This window comes from Labeo rohita, chromosome 25 (assembly GCF_022985175.1).
Source record: "Labeo rohita strain BAU-BD-2019 chromosome 25, IGBB_LRoh.1.0, whole genome shotgun sequence".
Classification (NCBI taxonomy): domain Eukaryota; kingdom Metazoa; phylum Chordata; class Actinopteri; order Cypriniformes; family Cyprinidae; genus Labeo; species Labeo rohita.
In genome coordinates this window covers 13,839,482-13,861,597 of record NC_066893.1, presented here as the reverse complement: position 1 = coordinate 13,861,597, position 22,116 = coordinate 13,839,482, and the positions used below count along the sequence as shown (strand labels likewise).

General features: G+C 38.7%; 1 protein-coding gene and 1 long non-coding RNA gene across 3 annotated transcripts in view; one reads left to right on the top strand and one right to left on the bottom strand.

Moving 5' to 3' along the window:
* LOC127157103 (uncharacterized) overlaps positions 1 to 22,116 on the top strand; it is a 78,144-nt gene that overhangs the window by 340 nt on the left and 55,688 nt on the right. The gene's annotated exons all lie outside the window — the stretch shown is intronic.
* The window catches only part of map1ab (microtubule-associated protein 1Ab), a 48,879-nt gene continuing 29,378 nt past the window's right edge, over positions 2,616 to 22,116 (bottom strand). The window contains 6 exon segments of the mRNA XM_051100338.1: positions 2,616 to 6,426; positions 6,679 to 6,908; positions 8,036 to 17,529; positions 17,531 to 18,981; positions 19,057 to 19,194; positions 19,360 to 19,442. Coding sequence (XP_050956295.1) covers positions 6,271 to 6,426; positions 6,679 to 6,908; positions 8,036 to 17,529; positions 17,531 to 18,981; positions 19,057 to 19,194; positions 19,360 to 19,442 — 11,552 coding nt within the window. The 3' untranslated portion in view covers positions 2,616 to 6,270.

Genomic DNA, 22,116 nt, shown 5'->3' with positions numbered 1-22,116 from the left:
ATGCTAAAGCTTCCGCAAACAAAAATAGTCCAATGAATAAAACAATCAGTCTAGTAACAAGACGAACACTGTAATATAACCACATAATAATGATCATTTGAGGTAATTGTCAATACAATCAATAACTGAGACGTAAGAAACGACAAAAAGATGGAAAAATGTTTGGAAAAAAGCGAATGCGCTGTGTGATTTGTAAGACGCAAAAGTAGTGCCGGTAAGTTTTCTTTAATGAGCCTTGCCTTTTATTTTCTTCAGAGGGAAACTGATTTAGAATTAAAACGTATAAACCTATAAAGACAGATTTTTGTGAGCTCTGATGTTGTTAATCAGTGGGATATGCTTTAAATGAAGCCATCTGTTTGTTTTATTTTATTTATTTTTTAAATTAAAAAAAAAAAAAATCGACTGTGGGTTCGAATATCTTTCGACAGTAGCACAGCAGATTTCCTCAGGAAAAACACTTAAGATTTGGCCCACAGATGTTTAAAGATATTAAATATTAATATTAATTTCAGAGTGTTAAAACTTTCAGCATATTAATACAGAGTCCTTTGAGGTAGTTTTCAATATAATCAATAACTGAGATGTAAGAAACAAGAAAAAGTTGAAAAAAAAAATGTATGGAAAAAAGCGAGTGCATGGTGTGATTTGAGAGACAAAAAAGTAGCGCCGGTAAGTTTACTTTAATGAGTGGTGCCATTTTTTTTTTAACAGGGAAACTGATTTATAATTAAAACTTACAAACCTATAAAGACAGACATTCTGTGAGCTCCGATGTTGTTAATCAGTGGGATATGCTTTAGATGGAGCCATCTGTTTGTACTATTTTAACTTTTTTTTTTTTTAATTAAAAAAAAAAAAAATTGACTGTTCTGTGTTCAAACATCTGTCGACAATATAGACAATGTAAGATTTCCTCAGGAAAAACACTGAAGATTTGGCCCTCATGTGGTTAAAGAAATAAATATTAATATTAATTTAGTAGTGTTTAAACTTAAAAGCATTAAAGCTTACATACTGATATAATTCGTTTTTTTTAAACTTGTATTTCCTAAAGCTTCCGCTAATAAAAATAGTCCAGCGTACAAAACAATCAGTCTAGTAACAAGACAACACTGTAATATAACGACATAATAATAATGAGTCCTCTGAGGCAGTTTTCAATATAATCAATAACTAAGACGTAAGAAACAAGAAAAAAAAATGGAAAAAAAGTATGGAAAAAAGCGAGTGCGCGGTGTGATTTGAGAGTCAAAGGAAGCGCCGGTACGTTTAGTTTAATGAGCGTTACTATTTTTTTTTTTTCTTCAAGGGGAAATTGATTTAGGATTAAAACTCAAAAACCTATAAAAATGGACCTTTGGTGAGCTCTGATATTGTTAATCAGTGGTGTATGCTTTAGTTGAAGCCATCTGTTTGTATTATTTTAAATATATATGTATATATTTAAAAAAATATATGTTCTGGGTTCAAACATCTGTCAACAATAACAGCAGATTTCCTCAGGAAAAACACTTAAGATTCGGTCCTCAGATAGTTAAAGAAAGAAATATTAATATTAATTTGGGAGTGTTTAAACTTTAAATGCATTAAAGCTTACCTTACTGATGTAATTCATCGTTTTTAACTTGTATTATAATAAAGCTTCCACAAACAAAAATAGTCCAGTGTATAAAACAATCAGTCTAGTCGAACACTGCACTATTACAACATATTAATAGAGAGTCCTCTGAGGTAATTTTCAATATAATCAATAACTGAGATGTAAGAAACAAGAGAAAGTTGGAAAAAAAAAATGTATGGAAAAAAGCGAGTGCATGGTGTGATTTGAGAGACAAAAAAGTAGCGCCGGTAAGTTTACTTTAATGATTGGTGCCAATTTTTTTTTCTTAACAGGGAAACTGATTTATAATTAAAACTTAAAAACCTATAAAGACAGCTCTGATGTTGTTAATCAGTGGGATATGCTTTAGATGAAGCCATCTGTTTGTACTATTTTAACTTTTTTTTTTTTAGTCCAATGTATAAAACAATCAGTCTAGTAACAAGACGAGCACTGTAATATTACAACATATTAATAGATAGTCCTCTGAGGTAATTTTCAATATAATCAATAACTGAGACGTAAGAAACAAGAAAAAGGTTAAAGAAAGCAACGTTAGCGTCAGTAAGTTTATTAGAATGAGCGTTACCATTTATTTTTGATGATTACTCATATAAACCTATAAAAACAGACCTGTTGTGAGCTCTGATGTTGTTAATCAGTGATATATGCTTTTATTGATGCTATCTGTTTGCATTATTTAAAATATTTTTTCATGATGAAAAATTATTTACCCACGACGGCCATTTCCGAAAATTTTCCACCAAAATGTCGCAGCCAGCAAAAGAGTTCACCTTCTCTTGTGAACCCATTGAAATAAAATTTTGTAATATTGTGAATTACCTCGCATATTTATAAAAACCCTAATAGAAAAAAATGAATGGAAAAAATACCAGCAGTGCTGAAAGCTGACAGGCACTTTTGTTGTGATTAACCAATCAAAATCCAGTCTGTCTGACAAGCATAAAATAAAATAAAATAAAAGGAAAGAATAAAGAGATCCACACAGAAAGAGTTTTCCAAATTTTGATGTTTTTATTGATGATCACCAGGATGGTTCCCTTTACAGTAAATCAGCAGAAATCTACTTTTGCATTGAGCTTTTAAAGACAGAATGTTGAATATTGCACTAAAGAAGAAGAGAACTAAGATTCATACAGCGCCAAAGAATGAGGAAATATCACAGCATCTTCTCGACAACATCTTAGGGCAAACAGAAGCCAAGCCCAATAATATATGCATATTTCAGTACCATAAAGACAATTAGCTTCAAATATATCTTCTTAAAATAGTTTTTAATTCTGATTATTAAACGATTACATTCAGGAGTATAACTAATAAGGTCACATGCAAAGATGGATACGTATACATGACATATGGCCAAATGAATCCATCACATGATGATGATGCATTTGATGTAGAATGAAACTAATAGAGATTCGTAGAGGTACTTTAAGCAGTCATTTTTTTATCTTTAGGAAAGTAGAATTACAATGACCATTTCACATAAATGACCACGTCAGCTATTTTGATTTATGTACAGGTTACGCCGTTTGTTACGCCATTTCTGTTTTGGCTTTTTTCATCGTAAAGGAGGAAACGTCTATAGCGTGTTCAGTTTTCAGTGTGGTAGTTGTGAAACAGCCCTCTGCAAACCAAAGCTTCTGAATCTTATTTTAAAGAGAGTTATGTGTCTGTACTAAAATCAGCAACAGCTGAACATGTAATATTTTGTCATGAGTCACTCACGATCCAAACCAAGTTCTCTCGGTGACCCATTTTCTGAGGTTCGCTGTTCCATGTGCATATTTTGCTAGTTCTTTGTTTTGTTCAAGCAGCATCCAGCAAAGCAACTTTTACATTCAAATATTAAAGTTAGTGCATTCATCTTTAACACAAATCTCATTTTGTGTAAAGAAATCACAGCTAATCAACAAGATCATATAGTACTTGTTACTAAGGCCAGGTATTTGAAATAAAACACTCGTCTTCAAACATGAAAATATATCCACACCATACAACGTACAGTACAGATTCAGCCCATTTTAACAATCCTTCTAAAAAAAACAAGAATTTGGTCTCAGTGTGGGTTTGCGTACACTGGTGGAATTGGGTATGATTTTGCAGATAATTCTGTATATATCCAACCAATAAACTAGTATAATCTCAGGCTTTGACCACCACTTCTAACCTGTGCGTTCTCAGCTAGTACACAAAGACCCTGTCACTTTGACCATCTCAGACAACTTCTCTGAGAGAACTTATATTCAAATAACACAAAATTAAATCTACTGCAATGCATAATACTGACTTAAAAAGAGAAAAAAATCAAGACAGACTAAAAACGAACCATTCAATCCGAATATACTGGATTAGGGTTAGGGAAGCAGTGTTTCAGAGCTTGTTTTGGTACGGGATGGATGATGGCACTGCTGCCTTGAAAGCAATGTTTTTTCAAGGACAAAACAATTGTGCATTTACCAATGAGGCCTTGATGTTTTGCTATTGAAGATACTGTTCACAGTGTAACTGAAAACATAGAGCCACTGTCAAATCAAGATTACTTCAGTTCCAAAGGCATACTAAATGTTCTTCTTGTCTCTAGTGTAAACAGAAACACTATTTGTTAGCTTGTTTTGTAAATTACATAACTTCAGGTTAGGTTGAATTCATAGTTGTACCATTTGTATAGATATAAGCCATTTAAATGCCAATTAATGTATTGATACTAGCAACAAAAGTCAAAAATGTATCTTAAACTGGTCATTTTCTAGTACTTCAAGAGTATTTTTTTCTCAGTAACTGACCTCCATACAATTTAAGTTAGATAATAACTAGCTGAAGTAGTTCTTGGACCAAAAAACTAATGTTGATCAGTCATTTTAATTGAAATTTTTGTTTTTTCAAATAAATTAAAATGTTACTTATTTACATGATGCCTATCTACCAAACTGACTTCGTGCAAAGTGCAATCGTACTTGGTACAACATAATGTAATTATTAAACGTCAAGTAAAACTTCATGAGCGTAAACCTAAAGATGTGAGGCTAAAAACAATTTCAGGCTAATTTCAGTTAATCCAAAATAAATGAATGTTAGTAGACATATCGCTCTGTGTTTGTGTGTATGTGTGTGTGTGCAATAACTCAGCATTTTCTTTGTCGAACAACACGCAAAAGGCACATGAGGGTAACCCTCACTGTCTGCTCTCACAGCGACCATGAAACATCTATTCAATTCTATTGATTAGTCTCTCTATAACAAATGTCACATTTTGACTGCTACTGCTACATTTGGATATATAGTTTAATTTCCACCAGTTTCCTTTCAAAGAAGTTAAACCTAAAGTGCTTGTGGGTCAGAGAATCTCATTTTGGGGAGAAAAAAAAAATCAGGTCAAGTATACACAAAACATTCAGCGTGTCACAAGTCTGAATCTTTGACATTAAAATATAAAACAGATTATTTGAAGCGTTATTAGTTGGTCTTAAAGTGGCCACATTTAAATTTCAGTCATTTTCACTCAAGCAACAGAACATCATGTACAGTAATTGGCAACAAAATCCAATTTCCAACTTGGTCTACTCAACGCGCAGATGGTTTTCAAGCTGCTTGTTGTTAGTTTGCTTTTGAAACAGATCTGAACTCCCAACAGATTCCCACAACAGATCACTAGATTAATATACCTACAAAGTTTAGTCCGAGCTAGAAAGCATCATGCTTTAGTACAGTAATAGCAATACCTTTCAGTTTCTATAACCGTTTGCCTTCTATAACCTGAGTCACATGATCATATTAGATCCTAGTCAACCAAAATCTGTCATATTAGTGGGTTTGTAGTTTGTAAAGATTCCATCTGCTTTGCTTTACTCTTAAAAGCATGTACAGTCTTCACTTCTATCACATTATTGAGATAAAACTGCTGGATTGCTTAGATGTTTGAATAGAGAATAATCCTTGGGTCAAACCTTGGATTATGTTTGATTTTGTAAATCGGCATTTGATGGAATTGAGATTTGGCACAAATCCTGTTTGGATTAGCAATTGAGAGTAGTTATTTCTTTTTTCAATCTGCTGGTATGTGATCTCATGGGGAGACTGTGTCTAGCCTCAATGTAACCGTAGCTCAAAACTAGTCTTTTTTGAGTCTGTTCTCAGAGGTTGTTTGATCTAAGGTCTTGTGACCTTATGTTTACAGTATGTTCTCCCAGGCAACTGTGTCTATATGTGGTAAAAGGATGCAGAACGGTAATCAGATGATGATGTATTTACCAATTCACAGAGGGCAATTTTTGTGCTTCGAGTTCAAATTACGGGCAGGATAAAATCTTGGTCTCGAAGTTATGTTAAAGAATATGAGAAAACTCAATTTGCAATGCAACTTTAGTCTACTTGAACATTATATTATTATTCCATAGCAGCTAGCTAGTGAACATTCAGTTTTCTGCCAAAGCCTTGCAGATGCAATCAAAAATGTACAATAGATTCAGGACCGAAGCTTATAATAAAGTCCCTTGACAGCACTAGGATTTTGTTGCATTTTTGAGGATTAGAATACAAACTATAAATGGCAGCGGATGGAAAGCTGTGGGTGGAGTAACTCATCTAAACCTAAAAGATTAGAAATGAATGAGGAACGAATGAAAAGCTCTAAATAGAAAACCAATTCAAAATTCTATTTTGCAGGCTGGGAAAGATTCGTCCTGCATGACCACTGTGCTGCTGCTGGCCAAGACCATTATATTCAGGTCCTGCTGTTTCTCGTGGGTCTGCTGATACCAGTCCCGAGTTACCTCTGTGTCATGTGTAGGGATTAAAGTGACCTAAATGAGAAGAAGATATTCAGATTAACTATAAAATGCAGTGTTCTGCTTGCAAGTAAGACCCTAGAACAGGGTTTTCAATCCTTACATTAAACAACATGTTTAATTAATTAACTCAGCGCATTTTTACTTTGACAGCCCAGAAAAATAAACATACTCCCTAGATACCTCCTTGTGGTCCTAGACCCCAGTTTTGAAAACCCATGTTTTAGGGGATGACTAGAACAAACAAGTCAAAAAGTCAAATCATACCTGGAGATTGGTGCCCCACTGTGCTTTTCCTTCTAGAAGAGCATCTAGAACTGCACGGCTGGGTTCACCACTGCCTGGGTCATTTCCACTGACGACATAGTATGCTGCTCGTACTCGCTTGAAGAACTCTTGGTCGACATTTTTAGCACTGCAGTGGTTAGGAATGTAAGCTAGGTCGACATAGATGGGTGGTCCAGGTGGAGTCCCAGTGCTGGATTTAAGGTTGGAGCCTAAAAGAATATACGATTGGTTATTTGAATATGTGGTTTAGTGAACAACCATTGTTGTACAGTTGAGATGTCTGGCTTATACTGATATTTCTTCCATGTTAAGGTTGATTGACGATAGATGGACAACTTTAAAAAAGTTTGTCTAAATAAATTAAAAACAAAGCACTGACAACAAAAAGCAGTTGTTTAAAATTTCCTGATAATTTACTCACCCCTATGTCAACTAAGATGTTAATGTCTGTCTTTCTTCAGTTAAAAATTGAGGAAAACATTCCAGAATTTTTCTCCATATAGTGGACTTCAATGGTGATCAGAATGTTGAAAGTCCAACTTGCAGCTTCAGTGGAGCATCAAAGCACTCTACTCGATCCCGGCCGAAGAATAAGGGTCTTGTTTATCGAAACAACTGGTCATTTTCTAAAAAAATAAAAATGTATATACTTTTTAACCATAAATGCTTGTCTTGCACTAGCTCTGCGTTGCATGTCTACTTCACACATTTCATAATCACGATTGAAAGGTCACAAACGGTTTATTCGCTAGCAAGTAGTCTGGCTGCTTTGGTTCAAAAAGGTAGAGTAGGGCGAAAAATCTTATTTTCTTCTCCAACTTCAAAATCATCTGACGTTTTATTGTTGTAAAGGGCATTTGATGTTTTTTGTATGTTTACTTTGTAAACACTGGGTCTGTATTTCCGTCGATATCATGCGTGACCTTTCCAGCATGGCTACGTAATGTGTGAGGTCGAGCTAGTGCAAGATGAGCATTTGTGGTTAAAAAGTATATAAATTGTTATTTTTTGACCAATCGTTTCGCTACAGAAGATCCTTATTCCTTGGCTGGAAACATGTAGAGCTGCACTGAAACTGCAATTTGGACCTTTAGCCAGCTGATCCCCATTGAAGTCTAAAATATGGAGAAAAATCCTAGAATGTTTACCTCAAAAACTTAATTTCTTTTTGACTGAAGAAAGAAAGACATGAACATCTTAATGACATGGGGGTGAGTAAATTATCAAGAAATTTTAATTCTGGAGTTAACTAATCCTTGACTGATAAATTATTAAAATCTCTAATATCACTCAACCAATATGGTACTAATGTGTCATGCATCCCCGATGTTTGTACCTGCACTACTCTTTACGCCATTGACCAATCCTCTTCCTGGGTTGTAAATTTCTCCCCTGGATCCCTGTGTCTCAGACATTTTGGTCAAGCGAAAAGTCTTCTCTGAATCTTTTCTTTTAAGATCATGAGGTGAGGAATCTTTGGATGTCTGCTTCACAGGGGTAGTAGATCTCCTTTTTGCATCTCCCTTACGTGCCGGTGATGCAGACTTTCCTAGTGTCTTCCTCAGGCCTCTATTAGTCTTAAGGTCTTTCTTCACTGGTCGTTCTGTGTGGGTCTGGCCATTAAGAAGGGTCTCTGGGTCCACCATGCACACATCTGGGTGTGGTGGGTGAGGAAGAGGGTCTTTCATTGGAATTGGAGGGGGATCGTGACTCCTCGGGGAGGAGGAATGATGACTTCCTCCGCTGCCGCCAGCTGCAGACATTTTGTCCACAGGTAGATGTTCTGCATCTTCATCAGAATCAAGGTTCCCTTCTGCTGTAATTGAAGGACATTCCTCAGTCTCTGGAGGAACATCTGAGTCAGATTGAGATGGGAGTGACTCACTTAAAGATGTAGGAGGAGTTTCCTCCCCTGCTAGCATAATGCCATGCCCAGTCGCTGTACCACTCGGGATGCTGTGCGATCCCTCCTTACCATCTTCATGGCGACTGTGGGGATGACGATGCTGCTGCTTGTGAGATCTCCTTTTGACAGAGTGCTGCTCACGCTCATCATCGTCCCTTGAATGATCGCTTCTGGCATCTTCCTCTCCTTCCTCACTTGATAGTTCCTGTGGGCTTGGATTAATAAAGGATGGAGAGATATCTCCTTTGCGGTGTTTGAAGAGTGAAGGTGAATGTGAGGACGTGGCCTCCATACTGAGATCAGAGGGTCGAGTGACTCCTTCATCTGTCTTCTTGGAGACCTCAGGGTAACAAGCCTGGGCTCCTGATAGTGGAGTTGGAGGACGTTCTTTTGACTCATACTTCTGTTCCTCCACTTCATCCCCCTTTTCTTCCTTTCCTCCTCTTTCCTCCTCATAGACATCTTCCCCATAGCCAGGTGGAGCCTTTAGACATAAAACATCCTCATGCTGCATTGTGGATGCAAAGGCACTATGCTGGCTGGACTCAACTGTATCTGTTTTTTTGCTGTCTTGTTCAGTCATCTTTTCTGCTGTTGGCTCTTTCTTCTCTTCCATCTTTTCTTTACATTCCTTTTCTACAATTTTTTCAATTTGTTCTACCTCTTTCGCCTGCTCGGGTTTCCCTTCAATATCACTCTGCTCTTTCTTCTCTTCCATTTTTTCTTTACATTCCTTTGCTACGATTTTTTCAATTTGTTCTACCTCTTTCGACTGCTCAGTTTTCCCATCACTAACACTCTGCTCTTTCTTCTCTTCCATTTTTTCTTTACATTCCTTTTCTACAATTTTTTCAATTTGTTCTACCTCTTTTGACTGCTCGGTTTTCCCTTCACTATCGCTTGGCTCTTTCTTCTCTACTATTTTTTCTTTACATTCCTTTTCTACAATTTTTTCAATTTGTTCTACCTCTTTTGACTGCTCGGTTTTCCCTTCACTATCGCTTGGCTCTTTCTTCTCTACTATTTTTTCTTTACATTCCTTTTCTACAATTTTTTCAATTTGTTCTACCTCTTTTGACTGCTCAGTTTTCCCTTCACTATCGCTTGGCTCTTTCTTCTCTACTATTTTTTCTTTACATTCCTTTTCTACAGTTTTTTCAATTTGTTCTACCTCTTTCGACTGCTCGGTTTTCCCTTCACTATCGCTTGGCTCCTTCTTCTCTACTATTTTTTCTTTACATTCCTTTTCTACAATTTTTTCAATTTGTTCTACCTCTTTCGACTGCTCGGTTTTTCCTGCACTATCGCTCTGCTGCTCTGACTTCTTGCCATCATCTAGGCTTTCATCCCTCTTTTCTGACCTCACTTCAACCATCTTTTCAGGTTGTATCGGTTCTTCCTTTATTGCTTTATGTTTTCCTCCTTTTTCATCTGTCTCACACTCCTCTTCATATTCCATCTTGCTTATTTTTGCTTCTTTCATTTCAGCCCCCTCCTGTTCTTTTTCAGGCAAGTCTTTAATTTCCTCAGACTTCTCTGCCCCTTCTTGCTTCATACTTTGTCCACTTTGTATGTCAGTACTGAGAGTCCCACATGTTGTGAGTGGCGCCTTCTGAGAACTTGTCATTTCTGTTCGTCCATCTGTGGTTTGAGGATCAAATGAATGTAATATGGTGGTTGAGGGTTTTACATCGGCATCTTGCTCTGGTGAAGATGCTGTGCTTAATTTTTCAGTAGATGAAGATCTTTCGCATTCAATTCTGCATGGTAAGGTTCCCTCCTCAAAACTGCTTTTACTATCCTCAGGCTCATCATCAGAGGATTTTTCCTGTGAATGTTTATCTGTCGAGTCAGCCTTCTCCAAAGGTGCAATGTCAAACTTGAGAGATGTCGTAGATGCCACCTCAGTTGGTTGAGCTGCATGTTCAGAAGTTGCTAATTCAGTCGTTTTTGAGGAATGTGGCTCTGCTACATATTTAGGTTGAGAGACCTGATCCCTGTCAGATTTTATGCTTGACATATCCTCCTCTGACTTTTCCTCTGCTGATGATGTTTGATCTTGAAGAAACGATTTGGATTCTTCCAAGGGACTGAGAGGAGAAAACCTGGCAAGACTAGATATTGATTCAGCTGTTGTTGTAGCAGGTGTCATCCGGTCTGAGACTTCCATATATTCGTCTTTTTTTAAGCATGGTAGATCCATAATGGGCGACTCTTCCTCTTTTAACGATGAGTACTCATATGATATACTGTCTCCATCTGATCTTAGTTGGACACTAGGAATATTAATCGGTGTTTCTAGGCCTTCTCCAAAGTGTTGACCAGTTGAATATGAGGCAGACGTTGAAGAAGAGTAACTAAAGGATGAAGATGATGAGTAAGTTGCATCAGACATGGTTGCTTGTGTAGCTAGGGATTCAGTCACTTCAGGCTTTTTATCAGATGTTTTCTGTGGCTCCTGTTTGTCATCGGTGGGTTTGGGTATGTCATATTGGACTGAAATAGCATCTTGTTTCTTGGACTGTTCATCCTCCTTGCTGATTACATCCTTGTGCTCTCCAGGTACTAATACAGGCTCTGTTGTGGGGGACTTTTTTGAGGATGACTCACCAGTTGTTTCTGTCTGTAGATCTTCTGCAGTTGCTCCAGACGCTAAGGAAGCAGCAGTATCTTCTGGTTTTGCTTCAAGTGGTTTAGATGCAGTCATGGTATCAAATGCTACTTTGGACTCTTTCTCGGACATCTCTCTGGCACCCTTTTCAATATCCAAGTCACTTGCATCTTCCTCTTCCTCCTCCTCATAGTCATCCTCTTCTTCTGCAAATATTTTTTGGCTTCTGACCAAGCTTTCGTCTGTCTCCGCACTCACAATCAATGACTTGCTGGAAAGAGAATCTGTTTTGCCAGCGCCCTCAAGTGCAAGAACATTGTCATCGACTTTCACAGACTGCCCTGAAGAACCAGGAGTGGAGGTGCTTGGATCTTCAGGTGGTGACCTGGCAGCAAGCATGTCCTTTTCAGGTGGTGAGTATCGACCAGAAGAAAACAGATCACTTTGGCTTTCAGCTGAATCCTGTTTGTTTTTATCTCTGATACTTTCACTTGAGATTGGACTCTCCATTTTGCTTTCATCAGAAGCAGATGTTGATGAAGTTGCTAGACTTTGCTGAAGATTTTTATCTTGTGATAATGTAAGAAGTCCTTGTGGAGGGGAAGCTTCAGTCACATGGGTTCTGGTCTTGTCCAGGTCCTCTGAATAAGGGGTTGCCAATGTTTCTTCTGTTTTATGGTCTTTCTCTTGTGTATCAGGTTTTGAAAGGCTGGAAGCAGATGTACATGGTTCTTTATCTGACAATTTAACATGACTTCCATCATCTTTACCTTGAAGAGGAGAATGTGTGTCCTCTTTCTCCTTCTCCTTCTCTTCTCTCTCCAATTTTTCTGATTTGTCTTGCAAATCGCTAGAGGCAAACAAGCTTGAACCTGTTGCCAAAGTAGCTTTGCTGTCACATGTAAAACTGTTGTCGACAAAAAGATCTGGTCTCTCTTCTCTAACCAATTCTTCTTCTTGATATCGCTCCTTATTGTCTTGCTCTGAGTAGGCACTTTGGCTGCTGTGAATACTTGGTGAAGTCTGGTAATCAACTTTGCTGAAAGACACTGGCTCTTCATCACTTTGCTCCTCTACTGAACAAGCAGCTCCAAGCAGCTGGTCCTCTTCCTCTCTTTCTCTTTCAGTGTCCTTTGAAATGGGTTTTTCATATGGCTCATATTTAGAGGCTTCGTAGCTTTCTTTTTCAACTTCATAAGTCGTCTTGTCATCGGATTTCATTCCCATGCTGTCAGCCTTTTCAGCACATTTCTCATCTGCACTGCTAGTCTTTTGGAAATCAGAATGTGGCTCTAACCCTGGAGAGGCAACCTCTCGTTCTCCTTCCCTTTCCCTTTCAGCCTCTTTCTCAGGTTTTGCAGCTTCCTTTGAAGAGGGCAGTGTTTCATGTTGGTCATCCTTAACACTTGCCTGACTCTCAGAGCTGGGCAGTATGATACTTGTTGGTTTGGTCTCAGTTAGAGTCTCTGAGACAGCTTTAGTACTTGTATCTGTAGTAGAAGGTGTAAGTGATGTGGTATCCACCTTAGACTCCTTCTCTGATTCAGGTGATGCTCCACTGAAATCTCTAGTCAACTCTTTTTCTTCTAAATGGACCACAATTTCTTCTTTTTTCATACTTGTCTCAGGTGGTTGTGTAGAACTGCTTGGCTTTGGTTCATCAGACTTCCAAAGTTCCACTGATAATGGTCTTGAACCAGCACCTCCCATACAAACAGCATCTCCTTCATCTTCTTCAGTACTTTCATCTTCATCTGAAAACTTGGTTGGAAATGTAGTTTCAAAGGTTGACTTGGTGTCTTTTGTTTTGTCCACAGTTGAAGAGGCTTCTTCAATGAATTTTTCTTTATAATCCAAATTTAATTTGAATCCAATGTCTGATGATGGGAAAGCATCTGTTTCATGTAATGACGTGTCTTGTTTGATATCTTCTTTAGGTTCATCTTTCAATTCCGCAGTTGCTTTACAACTCAGATCTGAGGTCTCAATCATTTGCTCTGAAGATTCAACCAAAGACTTCTGTTTGGCTCCCAAGTCCATTTTGGTGTCTAATTCATCTGACACCAATTTTGATGCATCTTCTTTCATTAATGTCTCCTCAGGCTCTTTGCTTACTTTCGAATCAGTTGTTTTATCTTCTGCAATAGGAAGATCTGTTTGCTTTAGTGTGTCTACAGTATCATGTTCTGATTTTGAATCCACAGTTTTTGATTCTGTTGGAATCTGTTCTGGCTTTTCTTCCACAGATATTTCCTTAAGTTCTTGTTTTGTGTCAGATGGCACATCAGTTGCCATACTTGGTTGAGGTACTTTTGTTACAACCTCTTCAGTGTGTTTTTCTTCATACTGTTGGTCCTTTTTAGCAGCGGCAATCTCAGATACTGATTGATCTGTAAATATCTTAAGTTGAGTTTCCTCCGCACACTTATCTTTAGATTCATACGGTTTTGGCGAAATGTCTTCAAGCTCAACTGGTTGCTCAGATTTGACAAATATGCCTTCGCTTATTTCATCCTCTTTAGCTTGTGCATCTTTTTTCTCTGGTGTTATTGTCTGGGGTTCGCTCTTCACTTCAGAATCAAAATCAGATTTAGAGATAGTAAGCTTATCTGTTTTTTCAAATGTCTGACATTCTGTAGGCTCTTCATCTAGTTTGCTAGTTAACTTCTCAAACTCTTTGCTTTTCTGGTCCTGATCATCTTTAGAAGACAAATCTAATTTCTCAGGTTCAGATGGCAAAGCTTGACCTTGGCTAAATTCTGAAGGTTCATCTTTAGATTCTTGGTCTAATGTTGGTAAGGAATCCATTTTGTCTGAAACAGAAATTTGTGTTTTGGATTTAGTGTCCTCTGCAGTTTCCATATCTTGGCTAGTTTTATCTGTGTCCTGTGAAATGACGGAATGTGGTATTTGAGGCTCTTCTTTGTATGATACATCTGTTTTTTCTAAATGTTGTGTGGTTTGAGTTTCTTCCAATAGCTTCTCCTTCAAGTCTTTATCTTGTTTACTAGTAATTCCAGTCTCACCCAGAGTTGCCTCTAATATATGAGGTTTCATCTCTTGCACTGATTCTTGAATGTCTTTAGCAGACATATCCTTCTCTATAATGGACACTTCTACATGCATCTCTGTAGATTGAACATCTGGTTTTGAGAGGGAAATTTGCTCTTGTGTAACAGATTTTATTTTTTCTACATCGGTATCTCTAGAGTCTTCATGTTCTTTGGCAGCTGAAATCATTTTCTCATATGTCAGTCCAGCCTCACTTTTACTTTCTACCTTTTCTTCATCTTTCAAAGAAACATCTGTTTTTTCACTTAACTGTTGTGTTTGAGATTTGAGGCCATCTGTGTCTTCCTTAAATGGGATTGTACAGACGGATGATTCAGGTTCCTTCAAAGCCACCTGTTCAGGTGTAATATCAGTTGATTCAGGTTTTTGCTCAGAGGTCTTTTCCGGTTTAGTTGTCAAATCTGTCTCTACAGTGTCTTGTGTCTCCATATATTTTTTGGCTAATTCATGAGATGTTGATGTTTCTGCTTTGATGTCTGGGCTTTCTATGGACAGGCCAGATATATCAGTCAGATCTTTCTCTTTGAATTCCTTGTCCAATTTAGAAGATATTTCGGCTTTCTCTGGCTGAATTTCTTCTACTTGTTTCTCCTGTTTTTCTATCCTAGAACTTTCCAGAACTGCTGGAAAACTCTTATCTTGAAACTCTTCTACATTTGCATTTTTCTTATCAAAATCCTCTTTAGAGGGCAATGCTGATTTTTCTGGTTCTGATATTACATCACCTTTATCTGTAACCTCTGCATACTTTAATAATTCATCTTTCTCCTCATGCTTCCCTTCAGCATCATCTTTCTCACCCTCCTTTTCTTTCTCCTTCTCTATTTTCTCTTCTTTGTCTGTAGATGACTTTAAATCACAAGTTTCTTTAATGTCATGATCATCAGATAATTTGCTGTCTTTATCCTCAAGAATTACAGCCTTGCTGCTTTCTTTTAAGTCCTCTTCAACTTCACCCTTCTTTTCAACACTTGGGTCAGGCATCACCTTTGTATCACCTATTTCTTCTGTTGGTAGAATTGACAGACTTTCTTTTTTAGCTGACATGTCATCAACAAGTGGAGATGGTGCAAAGGTGGCTTCCTGGATTGTCTTCTTTTCCTCTTCCTCTGCTTGAGGTATTTCTTTCTCATCTAAAATGCCAGGTTTTTGTTCCCCACTCTCCTTTTCAGATTTAATTTCAGTGGAGCTAAGTGGCACTCCTGGTTCTTGATAAGTCTCTGTAAGGAGAACTTTTTCCTTCCCTTCCACAGGTGACATTCTGAGGGGAGAATGAGACGCACTAGGTGGTCCAGAATGTGTAGGAGAAGCCATTTTGACAGTGCTGTCATCTGGGCTAATGCATCGGTCTTCCACATCTGGGAAAACACTAGCTTCAGTAACAGGAACCTTAGAAACACTTTGCACTGGTGAGGCGAGTATTGTTTGTACTTCAAAAGATGACTCCTCCCTAGAAGGTGATTCTGATGCCTTCTCCTTCTCAGGTGGTGAGGATTTTTCATCAGATGAAGTGTCAGGAACTGAAGGCACAGGACTTTTGGGTTTGTCCATTTCTTTCTCCTTGTGTTCAAGTTTATCAGGTGAGGCATATGCTTCTTGTAACTTTCCAAGTGAAATGTCAACATTTGGAGTTTGATCCTCATATTCATCCTCTTCTTCATCACCGTAATGGGCAGCCACCTCAATTCCCTCAGTTTTGCCTTCTAAAGGAAGTGGTGGAGATTCCTCAGAGGGAGATGATTTGAAACACTTGTCTTCTTCTAAGGAGGATGTCGGTGAGATGGTTCCAGCTGAATGTAGGTAGTCTTTTCCTTGGGTGGCCTCAGTCTGGGTAACCGGTTGAACGGTGTCCAAGACTAGGGAACTTTTTCCAGTGTCTTCGGTCTGAGGTGCTGTGACGGATGCCACTGACTGATCTTCTGCAACAGAAGTGGGTAAAGAAGACAGTTTGTCATACTCCGTTATAGACGTTGCCGAAGAAACATGTTCCTCTTCAGCTAATGGTGCTGCAAGTATGCTGGTGTAGATGGAAATAGGTGGCTCCTGTGCACCAATCAATACTTTGCCTGCTCCATTGCCCATTGCAGCAGCTTGCATTTCTCTCATTCCGTGGATGGCATCAAAGGAGCCTGGTTGGTCTGGGACGGAGACATCGTAGCTACCAACCTCATATTGAAGGTGTGGTATCCTGTCCTCTGCTTCTTCATGGATCTCCTCATCTGAGATGGTCTGTTCAGTCTCAGAGTAACCTGGGATGGTTTCATCCTGAATGTAAGATAAGTTTTCTGCTGCTGCAGCTCCTTGAGCTGTAGAAGTAATGCCAGCTGTAATGCCTCCAACATTTGACAAGTATGCATCCTCTTCTTCCTTGACTTTCTCAGCAGAAAGATCCTTTATTTCTTCATCCGCAATGGCATCCAAATCCTCAGCCTCTTCTAGCTCAGCTTTTTCAATCACATCATCTTCTTCAAATTGCTCCTCTTCAGCTACAGTCTTTATTTCCTCCACTTGTTTTTGCTTCTCCATTTCTTCAACTTCATGTTTTCTGTCCACTCCCTCCAAGTCTTTGGTTTCCTTTGTTGCCCCTTCATCCTCTTCATCTCCTATTCCCATGTCTTCCTCCTCCTCCTCTTCTGTCTTCTTCTTAACAGGCTGTATGTCAACCTCCTCCTCATCTTCATCTTCAATTGCTGCACCCTCATCCTCAAATTTGTCTAATTCTGATGTTTGGGGCTCATCCTGTTGTTCTTTCACTTCTGCTGATGGTACTTTTTGGATTTCTGCTGATGGTGCTGCTTCTTGCTCTGTAGTTTTTTGTTCCACAATATCGGTTTCTGTAACATGATCTTGTTCTCTCTCCTCTGCAACATTTGAAGTTTCATCTTCTCTTTCAGCTGGTAATTCGGAAACAGTAAGGGCACTTTTAGGGGCTTCAGAGTGGTCTGTCGTTTCAGTGGGTCTGATTTCATCAAACTCTTTTGTTAAATCTTCTGGAGTAGATGGAGCAGATATTACTTCTCCTGCCCCTTTCTCTGGTTTCTCAGGCTCAGTCTTCTCAGCAACTGGTTCTGCCGCAACCTCTGCACTTTCTTTCTTGGCAGTTGTAGGTTTGCTCTTTATTGTTTTGGGTTTTCCTTGGGTTTTGGCCTTGTGGAGGGTCTTCCTGACCTCTGGTGTAAAAGGTTTCAGGTCAGGCTTAGTTATTTTTCTCAGTTCAGGTTTTGAAGTGTCCTTGGCTTTAACTTTTTTTGTCATCTTTTTTCACAGCATCATCTTTTTTAATTTCACGCTTTTCTTTCTTAACTTCCCTCTTTTCTTTGTCTTTCTTTTCATCCATTTTGGACACCCTTTCTTTGGGGTGTTTTTTCAGTGGTTTCTCCTTCAATAATTTTTTCTTTTCTGTCACTTCTGCTTTCGGTTTCAATGGCTTGGTGTGCTTCTTTTCTTCTTTTTTCTCAACCTTGTTCTCAATGACAGAGTCACTCTTCATTTCGACAACGGATACATCCTCAAGCTCGTCGGTTTCTTTCTTAAAAGGCTTAGCTGGTGCTTGAGTCTTGGGAGATGATTTGAGACTTTCTTTGCTGTCAGTTCTCTGCTTTAGCTTTGTTTGTTTCACCGCTGAAGGTGAAACGCCAGAATTGATGTCTTTTTGGGTGGCTACAGGATACCGCAAGAAATCAAGGTGCTTCAACTTTTCAAGCCCTTCAAGGATTTTGTTCTGCGGTGCATTTCCAGGGAACAAAACTCTGATAATTTTTTCTGTAGGGTTGGCAGGGAGCCATACAACGAGAGCAGTAATAGATGTCAAATACGGGACAGATATTTCTCCCTCTTTTCCATTGGGAAGCACTATCCCTGTCTTGGCCTTGCTGTTACCGGCCCACTTCTGCATGAGGAACTGCATTTCCTTACTGTCCTTAACAGGGTTCAGGACAAACATGTCTAACCTGCCCACACCCATCTTGTGAAAAAGAGTGATGGGCTCAATGGTATTGCTAACCACTCGAAAAAGGGGCTCAGGCTTAATTCCTAGCTTGTTGAGGTATTGCAGTGTAAGAGAGGCTTCCTCAATGCTTCGCTTGACTTTCAAATTCGATTCTGATGTGCGAAGCTTCTCAGGTACGTTGAAGAACACAACTCCAAGCTCGGGCGAGATCAGGTTCTTCATCCAATCACTGTAGGTGGTCGAGCCTTGAGACTGTTCTTCCTCCTGTTCGGCAACCTTCCTTTGAAGGAGTCCATTGATTCCAGGAAGATTATCAGCACCAATATGGGTGAGAAGGATAGAATCAATACGATCTAAATGTCTGACAAGCTTCCAGAAGCATGACCTTCTGTCAGAGCCACCGTCAATCAGAATGTTAAAACCATTGACGGCAAAAAGCGCAGAATCCCCCCGTCCACCAGGGAAGATGTAGCAGCAAGGCTTTGACAGCTTTAGGAATCCTCCAGAGGTTGGAGGCTCAAGAAGGTCAAATGGGGATGGTACATCCACAGTCTCAGATATGTATTCGGTAAACTCAGTGACCCCCTCCATCTTAGGGAGTACGGGTTCTGGATTCAGCCTATAATTCAGCAACTCCCTAATGTGTTGCTGTTGCCCCAAAGAGCTCCAGCCTGCCTCACCACGGCAGGACACAGTCAGTGATGCCCGCTGTCCAGAGCTGGCTTTAACCAGCAAATTACTAACCTACATGAGAAAAACAAATCCACAATTAGTCAATTTTGTTATTAATGTGAATACAGTTTTATTATCTAAACTTACCTCAGGATCAGCAAACACACGTGAGAAAGTTTGATGACTGAACACTCCAGTTTGGAGAACCAGGTCACCTTGGTCAGAACTCTGCCCACTCAGGACCAGCAGCTTGTGCACAGCTGGGTCAGATACAAGACAATGGATCTAGGACATTATGAGAGACAAAGAGGGCATTTAAAACACATTAGTCTATTAGAGTCAGTCTGTTTGCAGCAAGGTTATACTTCAACAAGGTTATTCAGTTTAACATTAAACCTATTATTTATCTTTATTAGAAACATGCAGCAGAGACCTTCGCCAGAGACCTACCTCAGAGATAACTGTATCTTCTGATGGGTTCACTAATACAACCGTCTCAAGAACATCACTTTTGTGGTGCAGAGTCCTTTGACCTAAAAGAAATACATATGGTTTTTCTCGTTGATATTAATTTACAAATATCTATTGTGACTAGACTCACTGAATCTATTCACAATTTAAAAAAATCTCATCTAAAATAGATGCAGCATGGTGATACACACTAGTTAAAGGTCATCATGTAAAGAAAAAAAACTCAGAAAGCGGTAAACAGAAATGGGCATCTGAGGCTTAAACATTAAAAGACTGTAAACATAGTAATCTCTTACAAATCCCTTAAGAAAAATGATTGTGCTTTCTATTGGCTTTTCAAAAAGTGTTATACTACGAGTTATTAATAATTTGAAGTAGCTAAACTACAACACTATATAACTGAATTAAAAACATAGTAAAAAACGTAATCTGTTGCTATAAAGAAGTCTGGAATACCATGAAGGAACTTTGGTTCTGTTCATTTACTGTCTGAACAAACTGATTCACCTGAATGAAGCACTTTCAGATGAACCGATTCACTAAAATCAATCACATTTCAGGTGTGATTAACTTTGCTATAATGAACAAGACCTTCCAGCGCTACATATTAAACAGAGCTGTTTAGGATGAAATGATTCGGTAGAACAAATTAGACTTACCAGAACTACATTTGAGAAAAACGACATTCACAATACAATATAACCATTGGAAGTACCTTCGCTAGAAAAGGTTTGCTACTTTACTAGAAAAGCTCAGCTACTTTTAGTTAGTTGCTCCCCCAAATTGTATGCCATTATTTAAAAAATAAAGGAAGTACACTCATCCAAATGATTTGGAAAAAACTTAAGGAATAGGGCTAAATGCTAAATCATAACTCACTGAGCTTAATCCTTTAATGCATGTTCCTTAATAACACTGCATTGATTTTTTTCACTTGAAAGTCAGTGGTAGCAGCCGTATGATTGATTAATGCTAATCAAAATGAATGTCCCTGAGCAGGAAAGGCATAGCTATCACTCACATCAATATCCATTCATTTAGAAAAGGACTCCCAAGATGTACAGAACAGCATATCCACAGCTAAAAGACAACCTTAGTACAAATGTATTTCAAGGACAGTCCTGCAAGAATCCTGTTAATGAGACATCATGGACGTTTGGATTACAGTCATAAGTAAGGGGTTTAGGGTTTTAAGTGTAAATTGCGATAAGAGGATATCCATGCGAAGCTAATAAGGAAAACTCACATGACGCAAATACAACATAAGTCTTTACATCGTCTCAAAAGTCCAGTCCAAACACATTTATCCTGTGTTTTTGGTTGTATAAAGAGTGCTATAAGAGCAGGGTGCATTGAGGAATTAGTGGGATAATCAAAGAGCTGCTGAACGCAGCACGACTGGGGTTTGGACCAAGCTGGCCTAAGCCCAGCCTTGCTTCTATGAGCCAGATGGTATGAGAAGGAAGTACAGAAGTGAAAGTACAACATATGTGAAAACCGGTGAGACAGATTTCACCAGCACGCACTGAATGCAAATAATACGGGCTGCCACGGAAACTAGTAGCTCCGACCCTGCTGCCCTTTGCAAAGTGACAAAGTACAAAGAAACGAGGGAGGTATGAAAGTCTCGGGCACTGCAGTTGCTCTGCCTTAGGCACAATGCCCAGAGCTACATGGGTCTGTTGGCTTTGTGATGAATGTATTGTGTGCTCTTCGTTGTTGTTTGATGAAAATCTTAAGAAGGGGTTGAACTCAAAGGATTAAAGGGAACTTGTAATACTTGTATGGCTTAATATAACGTAAATTATGTCTCTTACTGAAATATGTAGTAGAAAACCCATTAAGGATTTACGTTATTTAAAAAATCCATATGTTGGATTATGGGGGGTGCCATTATTCCGATGAAGCCAAATGGTTGCACCCGCTGAACTACTGGAGCTTTCTGTTGCTATTTTTACTGCAACACAACTGGAATATACAACTCAGAAAAAAAATATTAATACGATGCCACATTGTGTGGCTTTTGGTTGTAATTTTCTGTTGAATGGCAACAAGAGAAGCGATTTAAGTCTTGAAGAAGAGGAAAAAAGAATGGGAAGGTGCATGTGGTTGAATAAAACTTCCTAAATACCTGCGTCTTTGTTCTCTCAACTTTAGACCTGATGGCTTTGAGGCTCTTAGTACTGAACGGGCTTACGAACGGCAGAGACAAGAAACGCTAGATGCCATCCTGGCAGGATGTAAACATGCCGACGCATGTTCATGATGCAGCAGCCTCTGAAGGAGTTTCTCAGCGCAGATTTCAGTCGATAACCAGGGGCGTTTAGACTCCTTGTGGGAAAAATCTATGGTACGGCATTTGGTTTAAACCTACGCTTATATCCATCGGCACTTATAAGCTCTTTCAGTAGCTGTGGTCATTGTATAAGCATTTTATTTTCTGAGTTGTGTTGCGGTAAAAATAGCAACTGGCAGCGCCAGTAGCTCACCGAGTACAACCATTTGACGTCGTATAAATAAATAGCGCCCCCCATAGTTCAAAAAATGAATAAAACAATGTGGATTTTTTAATAACGTAAATCTTTAATGGGTTTTCTACTACATATTTCAGTATAAGACATAATTGATTAAGCCATACAAGTCTTAATACCCAGGGTTTCCTTTAATAAATGTAGTTGATGACACATTTTTTAAAACTGTCTAGACAGTCAGAATTAGCTAAAAATAAAAACAAAG